The sequence below is a fragment of the Rhyacophila brunnea genome, unplaced genomic scaffold (assembly GCF_057557595.1).
Source record: "Rhyacophila brunnea isolate RB1 unplaced genomic scaffold, BYU_Rbru_1.0 scaffold_10, whole genome shotgun sequence".
Classification (NCBI taxonomy): domain Eukaryota; kingdom Metazoa; phylum Arthropoda; class Insecta; order Trichoptera; family Rhyacophilidae; genus Rhyacophila; species Rhyacophila brunnea.
This window is the reverse complement of record NW_028232752.1, coordinates 35514550-35530319: the sequence shown is the minus strand read 5'-3', so window position 1 is coordinate 35530319 and position 15770 is coordinate 35514550. Positions and strand designations below refer to the sequence as shown.

The 15770-nt window shown below is 34.3% G+C and overlaps 1 protein-coding gene across 1 annotated transcript in view; it reads left to right on the top strand.

The window, feature by feature from the left end:
* Positions 1-15770, top strand: part of CAH9 (Carbonic anhydrase 9) — a 63279-nt gene that overhangs the window by 40861 nt on the left and 6648 nt on the right. The window contains exons 3-4 of the mRNA XM_085953789.1: positions 8563-8819; positions 13559-13786. Coding sequence (XP_085809915.1) covers positions 8563-8819; positions 13559-13786 — 485 coding nt within the window. The remainder of the gene's footprint in view (positions 1-8562; positions 8820-13558; positions 13787-15770) is intronic.

Below are 15770 nucleotides of genomic sequence, written 5' to 3'. Positions count from 1 at the left end.
CAGGCAACAGATCGCGAGTGTGGAAGAATATGAGATAAAATTAAACACGACGTGCCAAGAATGTCACACGTCAAATACTGACAACTGCTCTCGGTGTATGCATTGACGCTCATTCAATATTGGTATATTGAAGGTTGCAACACACACTATTGCACGTCTATAATGTTTGGTTCATTTTCGTAGGACACTCACACATTCAAAAACCTGCTTCAAAATGTAATGTATTGGGGAATAGACTATCGGAATGATATTTATTAATCTATTCTGTGATATGAACTATGTATCATCATCGGCCGGGGTCAATCCACTGCTAGATGAAGGCCTCCCCAAGCTTCTTCCAACTCTCTCGGTCCTGTGTCGTTTGCTGCCACGTATTTCCGCCGAACTTTACCAGTTCGTCAATCCAGCGGCTTTTAGGGCGATCCTGTGGCCGTTTCGTGCCCCTTGGGTACCACTGGATGACGGCGTTTGTCCAGCGGCCGTGCAATGTGCCCCGCCCATCTCCATTTCAGCTGTTTGGCAACGTCTATTACATCGCGTACTCCTGTATACTTCCTAACACATTCGTTTCTCTTACGGTACTTTCGCGTGATGCCCAACATACACCTCTCCATGCCTCGCTGTGCGACTCTTAGCCTTTGGACATCTCTCGTATTGAGGGTCCACGTCTCGCAGCAATACGTGAGCACGGATAGCACACATTAGTTGAACACCCTACGCTTAAGACATAATGGTAGGTCACTCTTGAAGATACTATTCATCCGGTTACAGTCCGTCGTTACAGACGTCCGAAAGCACTCCATACTAGCTTTGTTCTGCGAGCAATTTCATCGTGCATGCTTCCGTCTATGGACAGCTGCTATCCTAGATAGACGTAGCTGCTGACTTGTTCGAGTTGGGTGCCATTAATAGAGATAATAGCAGGGTCCGAAAAACAGTTCCTCATCACTTTTGTCTTTGAGACGTTTATCTTTAGGCCGACCGTTTGACTGACATCCGCGAGTTCTTGCATTCTACCTTGCAACTCTTTTGGGTCTTGTGAAAGTATAACAATATCATCTGCAAAGCGCAGGTGATTGAGGTGCTCCCCATTAATTGGAACACCTTTCTCCTCCCAATCGAGTTTCCTAAATAAGTCCTCAAGAGTAGCGGTGAATAGTCTAGGTGAAATGGTATCACCTTGGCGGACACCTTTGTTAATGGGGAATTTACACGAACGTTTGTGGAGTTTCACGCATGCTGTGGCATCACTGTATATACTGTTCAATATGTTTATGTAGCGTCTGGAAATTCCTTGGTTGCTAAGGATCTATTTTTCAAGATCCCTTTTTATGTAAAACAGACGCTGTTTCCGTAAATATGCAGTTTTAATAAATAGATTTGCAAGAGAACGTGGAAGTAAAAAAACATCTTACGAGTATCATGATAAGATTTTAATTGAATTCTACAAAGGACTTTTACTTGAGGTATATCCAAATATAGTTAAAAACGCTTCTTTATTTGGAAGTACCTATATTTGTGAAAAAACATTTTCTACAATGAGCATTAATAAATCAAACTTAAGATCAAAATTAACAGACAACCATATCGCATCTATTTTGCGTATTCACACCACAAAATTTGAGCTTAGATTACAGTATTTAGTTTCAAACAAACAAAAATATTGCAAAAATCGGTGTGTGTACTTATGTACGCGCGTTGGAAGTTATTCTTCTTTGGCGTCTAAACAAAAACAAAACTTGGGTACGAAAATAGCCGATAATCTAAAGCCTAAAATCGAAAAATACACTCTGATCTGTTTTCCTAAACGCGCCAATATAAGTATAACTTCAAAAAAAAAGCATCGCCTGGGTTGTATGAGTGCCTAGACATTTTCCAGTGCTTTTATAAGAATGTAGACTAAAGTAAATAGTATCATGACACCTACTTTTGTATTTCATAAACCATCATCTACTACCTACACTATACAGGGATTTTATAAGAACCTAATGGGCATTTTCGCCAAAGTTTGTACATGTTTGAAATTTGGGTAATATTATTTTTTCACTCAAATTAACCATTTTTATATAGCTAGCAGATTCCTTGTTCTATTGCTGAATTGGTGATAGCAATTTTTCAGCAAAATATTGATTAATACAATATTTATATCATTTTTATTATGAAATTGGGCATAATAAGTTTCCGTTCCGTGACTACGAAACTTAGCTTTTAAAACATGAATGAAACACTTTTTATCACTTAAAAGAGCTCTATTAGATTAAAAAAACCATACACTTCAAAATAAAACTACAAATAGTCAAAAAATATTATTGAATTTTAATTCTTGGGCACATTTCGTTCCCCTCCGTTACCCTATGTCTATAATGGCAGAGCATTTTTCCTTTAGTATTTGAAAAAACCAATCAATGTTCGTTCTGCTATTTTTTTAAAGACAATAATCACTTTTACTAAATTTTATTGGAAAAATAAATAAGTTTCGTTATTTAATAATCAAATGAAAAATAGTTAACGTTCAACTTTTTTGGGGACATTTTCGGAATGGAACGAAATGGTAACGGAGTGTAATTTGTAAAGCTTAAGTTACATGTTACCATAAAAACAAATTTTTGTTTTATGAAATTTATTTGAATTTTTTGATAGACAGATAAATATTCAACGTGCGTCAAAATAACAAAACAAATCAAACTTAATCACTAAAATAGACATATTTTATAATAAATTTCACAATACTTGTAAAATAAGGTAGGTAATAATTTTGACACACTATACATTACCATAACTTTATTTGGCATTTATATTATTTGTAACTCAGATAAAAAATATTTTTAAGCAAATTAACAATATATGAAAAAAAAAATCAGCAAGGGATTCAGACGCGAGTTCCTAGCGCGGCACGGAGTATATAACTTTTACGAAAATAATTATAGTCAAACTCGGTTATTACGATCTCGGACATAGCGAGATCTCGGATGTAATAACGAAACATTTGTTGACAATTGGTTTATGATTTTCGCCATACATTTAATTTTTTCACTGTTATAACGAGCAACTTATCGGATATACCGAGCTAAAATACTGTTAATGTGTCGACCGTTTTAAAACATTTCGACCCTAAGCAATAAAATCCGATTGGACAGGATGCCGCCGGGGTCGGATTACGTTTATGACACTAGTAAAGTGTCTAAGTACCTACCTTATTGGTGTTTCACCGACAATAATAAAAAAGTATCCACGCATATGGTTGAAAAATCCAAGGTTTGTGAAGTCCGTAGGTACCTACCAGCGTTAATTACAATAAACAACTTCTTTTGTAGTTTATGAATGCCATGCTCGTTTCGGGGATTATTACGATGGTTTCCAAATTTTTTATTTTCGACTTTTTGTGTAATGTGACATGCTCATTTAAAAATACCTATTCTCTGATATAACGAGTAACGCTTATAACAAGCAAATTCAGTCGGTCCCATCTTCCTCGTAATAACCAAGTTCGACTGTATGTTGTCTTGAAATTTACTTGTATTCATCAACATAAAATGTAGCTATACAGATTGATTGTAATCAAGACGTACTTTTCTGACATTTCGCGAATACCTACAGTTCCAGGTATTAAATCTAATAGGGTACACATTTCTGTTAAACGTGACAAAAAAATACTTTTTCATACATTTTTATAAATTTCTATGCCTAAAATGTATGGAGAAGTTTTAAAATTTTGGTGGCGTATAACAGAAAGAGTATGACAGAGCCAGTGCCTGTCTCGCAATTATTTCAGTCTGGTGTTTTTTCTTTTCCTTCTGTTGTTTTTTTTTATCTCCATACTTTTATGTGCGCTATTTTTGCGTATTCAGACATATCACATACTTTTTTAATCTTTATTATATTATTATATTATAGTCAGGTTATTTTCTATATTTTTTAATGAAAATATTTTTGTTTTTCATACGAACAGACAAAATAAAATTTTTTATAATCTATGAAGAACTAAACACACACTGTAAACCCAACTTTATGCATGCCATTTCGTTACTTTTACATTCCACATATACGTTACCACCAATATAGTTTCGGAATGGAAGTAACGGATTCTGTTTCAGAAGTGTTTGAAGCCAAAATTTAGCTTAGTTTTATTGTTAAACCTGCTATATGTTTTATTATATCTGTAGTATGAAAGATAAGCTCCATGTGTGTAGTATGTGAAATAGAAATATGTGTTTTCTTACCTTATAAATCGTGGTAACAGTAGTGGAACTTCTTAAATGACCAACCCAGAAAGCAACCTGTTCCGATAGCGGTACCGACACACACCAACAATTTAAAGTGTACATGGCGATCAGTGTTATACAAAAATGTTGCTACATTAAAAAAAAACATATTTATAGTGAAAATTTTTCGCCTTCATGCTAAAATCGTGGTAACGGAATGTGGAGTTCCACTTTTTCAAATATCCTGGGACACACTTTAAACGTGATTTTTTTTCAATATTGGTACAAATTTACGAAAAAACTATATATTTTCCAAAAATATATAATGTAAGCTGTTGAAAACACTACGAATTTAATTTTACACACTCAAAATTAATGACGAAATCAGACTTTGTTTATTTGAATTTATGGGTGGGACATGGTAAAAACGCACTACCTTTCGATCTAAATAATCAATTAAAAATATATACAGGTCAGATAGTTGTATTTAACTGATTGAATAGAGTAAATTAATAAATTTGCATGTTAAAAGTACATAACTTTCCAACATTTTATAATATAATAACTATGAAAAAATCAATCAAAGTCATGGGACATGCCAAAAACGCAATGTACAAACTTTGGCGAAAATGCCCTAATACATTCGCCTAGTATGAAAATATCTTTATTCATTATTTAAATTTAGTGAGAATGCGAAAATTCTAAAAGAAATTACCATGGTAACTATTAAACAATAATCAAAAACGAATTGTCTTTATTTGATTATAAAGCAATATATACCTACATAAGTTTATGAGTGCCTAATACATTTATTCCAGTGCATCGATAATATTTGAAAAATAGAACATTATGAGGATTTTATATTTTGTTCACAAACAATCCACCTTATCTATATTATGAAAGCCTATTACATTTTTTTAAAATATGGAATATCAATATTATTTTTAGCATAGTAATAAATAGGTGATAATTGTAGAAGGCTTTGTCATTTCTTCATAAACAATTTACCTGCAGGATCTTATGCGAGCCTAATATATATTTTTTTTAAAAATGCGATATGTATATTATTTTAAGCTAGGTGAAAATTCTAGAAGAAATTGTTATTTTTTTAAAACAATCTACCTGCAGGGTTCTATGCGAGCCTGATACATTTTTTTCAAAATATGCGATATGAATATTATTTTAAGATAGGTGAAAATTTTAGAAGACATTGCCATTTTTTTAAAAACAATCTACCTGCAGGGTTCTATGCGAGCCTGATACATTTTTTTCAAAATATGCGATATGAATATTATTTTAAGATAGGTGAAAATTTTAGAAGACATTGCCATTTTTTTAAAAACAATCTACCTGCAGGGTTCTATGCGAGCCTGATACATTTTTTTCAAAATATGCGATATGAATACTATTTTAAGATAGGTGAAAATTTTAGAAGGCATTGCCATTTTTTTAAAAACAATCTACCTGCAGGGTTCTATGCGAGCCTGATACATTTTTTTCAAAATATGCGATATGAATATTATTTTAAGATAGGTGAAAATTTTAGAAGACATTGACATTTCTTCATAAACAATCTACCTGCAGGATCTTATGCGAGCCTAATACATTTTTTTTGAGAGATGAAGAGAGCAGTAAATCTAAGGTGCTTTCTTCAATAAAAACTTTTATATTTTATTATTAGACACATGGGTTGTCAGATATGCATTGTTGGGAAAAAATATACCTACCTAGCTCGATGCATTTCCAAGAACAAAATTTTAACTTGGCTAATTGTGGCACCCATTTTTCATATCAACATATTATTATGTAGGAACAATAATCAGGGTTTTTCAACCAGTAAAATCATTGTTTAATAGAAATTGAACCGGAACGCCATATGAAATATTCTGATGAGGCTTGAGAATTTTACGAGACATCTTGCTATCTTCTAGGATTCCACGAGAAGGAACGGTATATTCGAGGATTCCACGAGACGGAACGGTATTCTCGAGAAATTCACGAACCGGAACGGCGCTCCAGGGCGTTCTGCCCCATTCCGAGCGCTGATCGGAAACAGATGGTCGTATAGCATTGAGATTAGATTAATGTATAAATAAAACACTAATAACTAAAAAATAGGTTAGTAATAAAAATCACCAGTAGAGAGAAGAAAATAGGTAAGTAAATGAGATATACAATCATACTGTATAATATTATATTTATCTAGAATTGTGAATGATTCAAAAGTAGGTTAGTAAGTAGGTGCTCGTATGTATCAAATATCTATTAATGACAACGTTGTAACTTGTAACCAGATATTCCATGTCAAAAATTATTGTCAAGTGTAATATGTTGATTGTTAAATCTGATAAAATTGGACCATTACAGTCTGCTAACAATCGTGGCATTTCCAACATACATTCAACTTATTTCATGGTGAAATGCTCCACGAACAACGCGTCATTTTTTTTTATCTCAATGCTATACGGCCATTTCCCCCAATGCAACAGTTCACGGTGATCTGCATACGTATAATGCACGTGCCACCATAAGTCAGTGGCGAAGGGTCGAGGTAGGCTGTTAAGATCTACCATAAATAGTGCACACTAAACTTTGTCAGTCATACGTATTTGTTTTCATTGAAATAATACTTTAATTAATTACAGATGGTGTTGGTTAGTTATTAAAACTTAATTAAACCCTTTAAACTTTGGCCCTGGCACCCCCCAAACATGAAAATTATCAGGATGGTTTTAAACATTGAAATTGAAAGCCAATAAACTATACCTTTGGGCTTAGACAAATAAAAACACGGCAAAAAAATGGTTTGTAATAATTCTCCGGCACCCTTTTTAGAAAAATTTCTTAGATCTTAATTTCTAACACAACAATTTCGATACACTAAAAATGTCAGGTTTTTTTAGAAACCCAATCCCTAACGGAGCTGTCAAAAAATTCTCAGTGTCCACCCGAATTCCGGAGTGGTGTAGGTCATTGCTGGGGAGGGCTGACAGGGCTCTAGCCTGGGGGCCCGGGCTGTGGGGGGCCCGGCTAGTCGGGTTGACCAGATAACACATCATAAATTAGCTTTAATAGTAAAAAAGTCGAACACTTTCAATTACTTATATAATTGTGCAATATATTTTTTGATTATTATATGTCGATACTCGACAGCTCCATTATTAAAGTAGATGTATTAAAAATCGCCAATAATTCACTGTATAAGTAATTTAATTGTATAATTATAATATAAATTGAACTAAAACACAATTTGAAAAACGTTAATGTAGTGTTTCACACTACCTTTAATCTTAGCGGTAGGTAGGGGGCCCGCTAAATATCCTAGCCTGAGGGCCCGTTTCAGGATGTGGGGATCATGGTAAAGGTACACCGAGTGCAATAGATAAAAGATCGATAAACGAGAAATTAGGCTGTGAAGAAGAAAAAGAGCCTATGGGACTAATTTACATTCTCCTCCTTGGCCCCCCCCCCATATTAAATCCTGGGTGCGCCACTGCAGTACCTCACTTCTACACTATTGTGAAGCGCGCTAACTATCTCGTGAAAAAATAAAGATGATAAAAGGGTCGAATTAATCATGTTGAAATTTGACGCAAGTTTGTTTAGGAACGATAATTTTGTTGTATTTGGTTGAAATTAAAAAAAAATGAGTGAATAAATCAATGCAAGGACCATTAATGCATTCACTGATCTTAAAAGACAAACTGAAGGCATTCATAAAAATTAGGAGCTTTGGAAATCAAAATTACAAAAAAGTTTTAACTTGCACTTTTAACATTATTTTATTAATAGTAAAAAAGTCACCTGCGGGCTGTTCTGTTTCAGGGCTATTAAATATTTTAAATATGTGGTTGAAAAATCCTGATCTCGGGGCCCGCTTCAGGATGTGGGGCCCATGATAGGATCCATTTGTCGATGAACGATGATACATTTGGATTGACTACTATTGAAATTGATTGTGCTGATAAACAAGCACATTCATCGCATGAAAAACAAAAAATAATTTAAAAATGAACATATAAGTAGGTACTTAGTGAAACCTTGTTTATTTTTTTTTCATTGTTGTATTAGTACATTGTTGACTATTTAAAAAGGTGTCTGTATTATTTAATAAAATAAAGGGGGGGGGGAGGCGCCAGGATTATTTTTTTTAAAGGGAGGCGTAGTAACATAAAGTTGGGAAACCACTGGTTTATGGTTTATGTGAATGAAGCGAATTACTAGTAATTCATACCGGATAAATGTATACTAACATAGCTCATGTTGTGGAAACTATGAACAGCGTGTGCAAACGGGTAGGTACAATAATTATTAATTACGTTGGAAGACAATCTTTTTGTATGTGATATTTATTTTTCAGTAACATTATCGGTTCCTAAGCAAGAGAATGGATCCAAACTGCCGTACATTTTCGGCGGCCGGCTGGAGAACGAGTACGAGCTGGAAGGCCTTCATTTCCACTGGGGCGACAAGAACAACCGAGGAAGTGAGCACGTCTTGAACGACATCCGGTACCCGATGGAAATGCACATCATCCACAGGAACCGGAAGTACGCCACGGCCACCGAAGCCTACAAACACCACGATGGACTGACCGTGCTCGCGTTTTTCTATCAGGTTAGTCAATTAAATTGCTATAATTATTAAGATGTTGTATTCGTCATATTGCCAGTCCCTTTATAACCACTGCTACACAATTATGGTAACTCATATTTATACACATACTTACCTATGAACCATATTGTATGAAAGGGGCAGGAGTTACGGAGAAAATGAAGTCATGAGCAACCACTGTCGGGTATGAGAAATGCAAAAAGATAGTGCGGACTAGGGATTCCAATCCCGAGATCCCGAACTATTTTCGATACCTATGAATCCCGGGATTGGTAAACATAATACCGAAACTTTCGGGATTGATTTTTTTTATCAATTTTTATGGAAAATCAAATAAAAACGAAAATGTAACAGAAAAATAACATATAACTACATTAGAAATAAACTGAGTTTGAAGGAAGTTTGATTTATTAGCCATGTGTTGCCAATTCATTATATTTTTTCACATAAATTAATAAAAATGAGAAGGATTGGAAAAAATAATGCTTTGCACTTTTAACAAAGTGATTCCATCATAATCTCATAGGTTTTACGACAGTTTCATATTTGGCTGACTAATTAGATTTATGAAGCGGAAGCATTAAACCTATGTATTTCCAAGATTGAACGTACACAATACTAACAATAAATGTCTTAAATAGTATAAAATATACTAGATTTATTTTTGACCGATTTTATCAACGTTATTTATATATATAAAAAATTAATATTAACTATTGAAAAATGTCAAATTGTAATCCCGAAATCCCGGGATCAAGATTTTGGCTCGGGATTGGATTCTCTAGTGCGGACGCTACGTGGTTCGTAAAGTTTTCTATTTTTAACTCTGCTCCAATTTCCCGGCATTCCCATCCTGCTCTAGTCTTGCTCTATGCTTTATGCCGTCTATCTACCTCATTCTTGGTCTCCGTCTAAGTAGTTTCCTCTGGTGTACATGTACACATCCCGTCTGGTGAAGTCTGGATAAATCAACAAATTATAACTAAAAATAAATTATGTTCAATAATTAGAATGTAACATTCTTAAATCTTGTGAATTATTCGTTGAATAAAAAATAGTAATTAATTAAAAAATACAAGCAAGTTCAAGTAAGCTACAACACTAAAATGTCTTGGATTGATCCGTGACGTCGGTTAGTAATTAAAGTAATACCTACTTTGATTTAAAATACAAAGCCCGATAGCCAATAGTAGCTCAATTATTTAGAAAACGCTTCAGAGAGTATTTTAAGAGCCATTAGCTAAAATTTGTCGTAATTAAGTATGGTACCTTTAGCATAGTGGTCTATGTGCGTGGGCGCGAAACATGAGAAATGCAGGTTCGATTCCTGCGGGGTGTCTTACTTTTTTCAAAAAGATTTTTTTTCTATTGGTTTTTCGGTTTAGTGTTTTCAAAAATTAAGATTGTGAGTGTTGTATTAGATTAGATTTTCCGAATGAACATTTGTATTTCCTCTGGTTATATGGTTAATTTTTTAAAATATAAACCTTATTTCTTGCTCATAAAATTTTTTCCACGTCCAATTCTAATAAGATCTTATTATGGGCCTCCACAGAGTAGAGGTTTTAAATGGATGCTAGCCACTTTCTCAACCTATTAGGTCCGTCCTCTGACTCATACACAAATTGAAAAATAATAATATGTGTACCTATTTACCAGACCCAGGATTCGAACATGAGACCCACGACGTTATAGGTCGACGCTTAAGCCACGCGGCAATCGTGGGCGTCTCAGAATATTAATTTGCTATTAATAATATTAATATAATACTGAAAAATAAACGGAAAAACATTTTGTTTCAACCAATCTCAGGCAAAATTCTGATTGGATTGCGATCCTTAGTAATAGTGCATTTTTGCATTAAAGTACTTGATCTAAAAATAAACAAATGCATATGTATGATTAATTTAAATCAGTGGTATGAAACCTATGACATATGGAATATTTTTTTATGAAATGGTCTAGATTCTGTGGCAAACCTATGACACGCGTACCACATGTCGTTTGTGGGACGCTAAAGAAACTTAGATGAATTGAGTTTTATAAAATAAATTTGCATTTTTAACAAAAAAATATTAGGTAGGTATTCTTCATCACACTTGCAATATTGCGCTTGAGTCCGTCAGACGGTCGTCATTATAATTAATAGTAATATGAACTAGCATTTGGTTTAAATAGTTTGTCACCGGTTTTGGGTGGTCATATTAGGCTCTAATTGTAAATGCATGGCAGTCGCATTTTAGATTTTCACTGGAGCATTTTAGAGTTGTTAAATCGCTTGTCATCAGTTTTTTCACCAGTATGGTATTTTTGGATGGTTATATCTTCTACTTGTAAATTCAGAAATATCGTATTTGTTGCGGTTTCTCCTCGGTTTTTCGAATAAATGTGTGTGTTTAATTGATCAAATCCACTGCTTGTATAAGAACAAACATCGCATTTAATTTAGGTTCTACCAACATGTGTCATATTATTGCATACCTACCTACTGACAAATAGACTAGAGTCTAGATTCGCAAGCCCGGAAATTTTAACGGAACACTTAGCTTATTTTTTTAGATTGATTCCTATGAGTTAACATTTAAAAAAAATGTTATTAAAACACATTATTTATTTAGTAATTACATATTTTTAAATATACAACTATTATATAATATAAACATAAAAATATGAATAAATAAAGCACTTAGGTAATGAATGATAATTTTGAGTCCTTGAATTACATTTCTTCTTGATATCAGGCACAATATTGGTAAGGTGCATTCTAATATCTGGTGTGGCGTCCAGCCTGTTCCTGCACTTTGACTTCGTTGCAGCATACATAGAAAATCCCGCTTCGGATACATAGGTAGTAGAAAATGGAAGTAAAACAATCATGCCCCACACATCCTTAAGCGGGCCCTCAGGCTAGGATCTTTGGCGGGCCCCCTACCTATATCTCATGTTAAAGGTAGTGTGACACATCACATTAATATTTTTCAAATTTTGTTACAGCTCAAATTAAGGGCCCTTATTCAGTGTATTATTAACTATTTTTTTACTTACATTTTAATACATTTACTTTCATCATAGAGTTGTCGAGTATCAATACTTTGTTATCAATACTACAGGTGACTTTTTTTTTTAACTATTAAAGTAAATTTGTGCTGTGTATTTATCTTACTTATCTGATCACCCGCCACGCTGGGCCCACCTAGAGCCCGTGCCCTCAGGCTAAAGCCCTGTCAGCCCCCCCTTGTGGGGGCCATGATAACAATTAATAATAGCTTGTTTAGAAAAATTGGGGTACTCTTCTGACAGACTCGGCCAGAAATCATTTAAAGGCTGATCTTCAAATCAGAGTCACTAATTAAATCAATAAGATTTTAATAGTTACCTGCGCTTAAGCCTACTGGTTTAGCTGTCACGGAAAATTGATTCCGAACCCAGGAATCGTCCTTACTAGTTTTCAGAAAATATTGCAAAAGTGTATAAAACCTTTCCAAATTGTCGCAGAACACCTATTCAGGTTCAGTTAAACACTGGTGTTCCGCGGAACATAGTTTGGGAAACCCTGGTCTAGACTATAAAGCTAACGACGCTTAGTCTAATAATAATAAGTAAACACTAAGAACTAGGGAAAGACAAATGTAACTAGTGAAAACCTTTACCAGGCAGTGGATCCATCTCCGATAATCGTAATGTATTAATATTTACCTTATCTTTCCGTTGAAAGTTCATTTAAAATCACACCTATGTTATTTTTATGACAAAGTGTATGGGAGGTTGCTACGCGAGGTGTCCAATAAGTACAATATATATATATATAGAACTTTAGTGTATGCAGGTTGGCGACCACTGCTTTAAATGATTTTCTCCGGAATTTAAAAACAACATTATCACATTACATATTTACAAAGCATTATGGTATAATGCCATGTCGCAAATCAGTCATAAAATAAAAATGTTGGATGCAAATATTTACTGAGCGGTGCATCTTATCTGCTATAATTGCATGTATTCGCCGTTGTCAGTGGCGTAACTGTAACAATGTTGCATTTTTTATTTTAGGATCCACATGCTCATTTGGTTTTATCCGACACGGTTTCGTACATTATGTGCTTTTACACTATAGTCTGAAAGTTAGAAGGACTCTTTATTTAGCTAGGTATACATTTTTAGTTTTTTCTACTTTCTTGCTACTGTATTGATCTGATGACTTGCCATTGATGATGCCAAATGGGAGGGCAATGATTGTATTCAACAGAATCTCTTCGAATATTGATATACTCATTCCACTTGCGTCGGATGAGTTAAGGTAAACGTTGTTTAATAAAATTACGGTCAACTTTACTGAGCTCATTCGATTTACTTCTTATAATATATATATATATTTATAATTTTACTTGTATTTTTCTTATTATGCTGTTTTCTTAATAATTTTACTTAGGTATTCTCTTTATTTTTCATGTAATTTTGTTAACGTCTATAACTTATATTTTGTAATGTTTCATTCATGCAAATACATCAATACACTTTTTAAACAGACACTGAAAATCTATCCATAAGAAGATTCTTATTCCCAATCACAAGATATTGGATAAAAACCGTCAATATATTTTTTCAAAATGGCTACGAAAAACCATTAGGTAATCGTTGGCCTACTATTACTTACGCATTACACCAATATGTATGTACTGTATATGCGTATTTTGTCGATGTAAACCGTATGTCAATATATGTAAATTAAATTTAACTTTCAGATACAAGACGAAGAAGCGAAGGAGCTGAACCCTCTCGTAAGGAATCTGACGCTGATCGAAGATTTCAACGAAAGCATGATCCTCAATACGACCTTCACGCTGGCCTCCTTATTGCCCGCCAACACTGAAAGGTTCTACACGTACAAGGGGTCGCTGACGACGCCTCCCTGCTCTGAAGCCGTCACGTGGATCCTTTTCCCGGACCTCATCCCGATTTCAGTGTTTCAAGTGAATATAAATTATTATCCTAATAGGTTAAGTTTAACATTGGCAGTTATGATAACATATCAATGCTTCTCAGCCCTTTCGCGTCACGGTATACCATTCAAATTATAAAGTTTACTCCGTGAATATTAACGTGCTCGTACTTAACTACAATTTCTTCAAAGTTAAAACTCTTAATTAAAGTAAGATAAGTTAATCAGATAATAGCCAGTTGTATTTTGTGTAAGTGGGATATAAAGATTTTTCGTATTAGCATAATCCATATTAATATTAGTGGTTTTGAAACATAGTTTTTTTCTGCTGATTTTACCAACCATTCTAATGGAGTTGTACCACATAAACGTTAGTTCAATTAATATTAGTACTACGTATCTCAAAACAATAGAAAATTAGGAAAATAGCATGAGAACAGGCATGTTCCACGACAGATTACAATAAAGTTGTATGGCGGACACTAATTTTTAGTATAATTTTAAAAGTACTTAAACAAAAATACAATTTAAATTATTAAGCATTGAGAAATGGAGAGAATACTTTGGGATGTTGATGTAACACCAGAATAAGTGTATCGATTCAGTCAAGTATTTGAGTTTCGGTTTTCTCAAAATAATATAGGAACTTCTTTTCAAGGATGCTTAGTTATAACAGTGTTATTGGTTAAAGTTCTAATTAAAACAGCGATTAAATAATACAAGATACCCATTTTAGTAACATATTTCCTCCCTCCAAATAAGTGTAGATTTAAATACAGTTACTTTATCAGCAAAACGCAGATGATTGAGGTATTCGCCGTTAATGGCGATTCCACTGTTATCCCAGCCAAATCGCCTAAATAGATCATCCAGAGTAGCGGTGAATAATATGGGTGAGATCGTGTCGCCTTGTCGGACGCCCTTGCTATTAGGAAACCTGCAAGACGGCTTATGAAGCTGTACACTGGCTGTTGCATCACTGTAGATGTTATGAAGGAAGCAGACAAGAGTGCGTCACGTGATAGGGGTCGCAAAGCTGAAATGTCAATGAGTTGGACATGTCGCTCGGTGAGTGGCCATCCACTGGATAAATACCGTTATACAGTGGTACATCCTAAACGCCCACAGGGATGCCCTCAACTCGCTGAATATATGAACTCATAAAGTTCGGTGAAAGTACGTGTCAGCGAAGAATTAGGGACCGAGAAGAGTGGATGGAGCTAGGGGAGGCCTTCAACAACCAGTGGATTGACACCAGCTGATGATGATTACTTTATCAGCACATGTTAGTATATTTTCGCTACGTTGGAACACTATTATGGCACCCTCCGAATTGTACCTATTGTTCGCGGGATACTAGTTTGCTGCGGCACACCGGTTTGGCAAGCTGTGCTCTAGAGAAACATCATCGACATGCCAGTCAGATGAATTCATCCAATTTAAGGAATCGAGATAAATATGAGGGTAGGTACCAGCTGTAAAGTCAAATACCTAATAAATACCAAATACCCGTACTGCAGTTATCGTTGACATCACAAATTACAATGGGTTGTTAAATAATTTGAAACGAGAAATGCGATATTAATATTTTTGCGAAACAAGGTGGTTGAACTAAAAATATATAAAAAAGTTTTGTAATATTGTAATGAATATTAATATTGCCTTTATTCAATTTAATGGTGAGTTATAGGTAATAGTATTTTTGTGAAGCCTGTCATATTAACACCTTTATGGATGGATATTATTATGTATGTTGCAATATTTTACAATATTGACTATTATTTAGATATAATCTGACAGCCTTAGGCAGACATCCTAACTAAACAAGTTCTATGAATAGATAAAATGTTGGTTTAAAATAGTCGCGAAGAGTTGCATGTATGTTGTCGCAAAAGGGATTATGATCAATGCTGTTTTTGCGATTGCCGGATATTATATCGCTTTATCCAAAAGTCTGCAAGACTTATTTCACTAAATTCGACATGAAGGGAATTATCTGATATTAATATCAATCA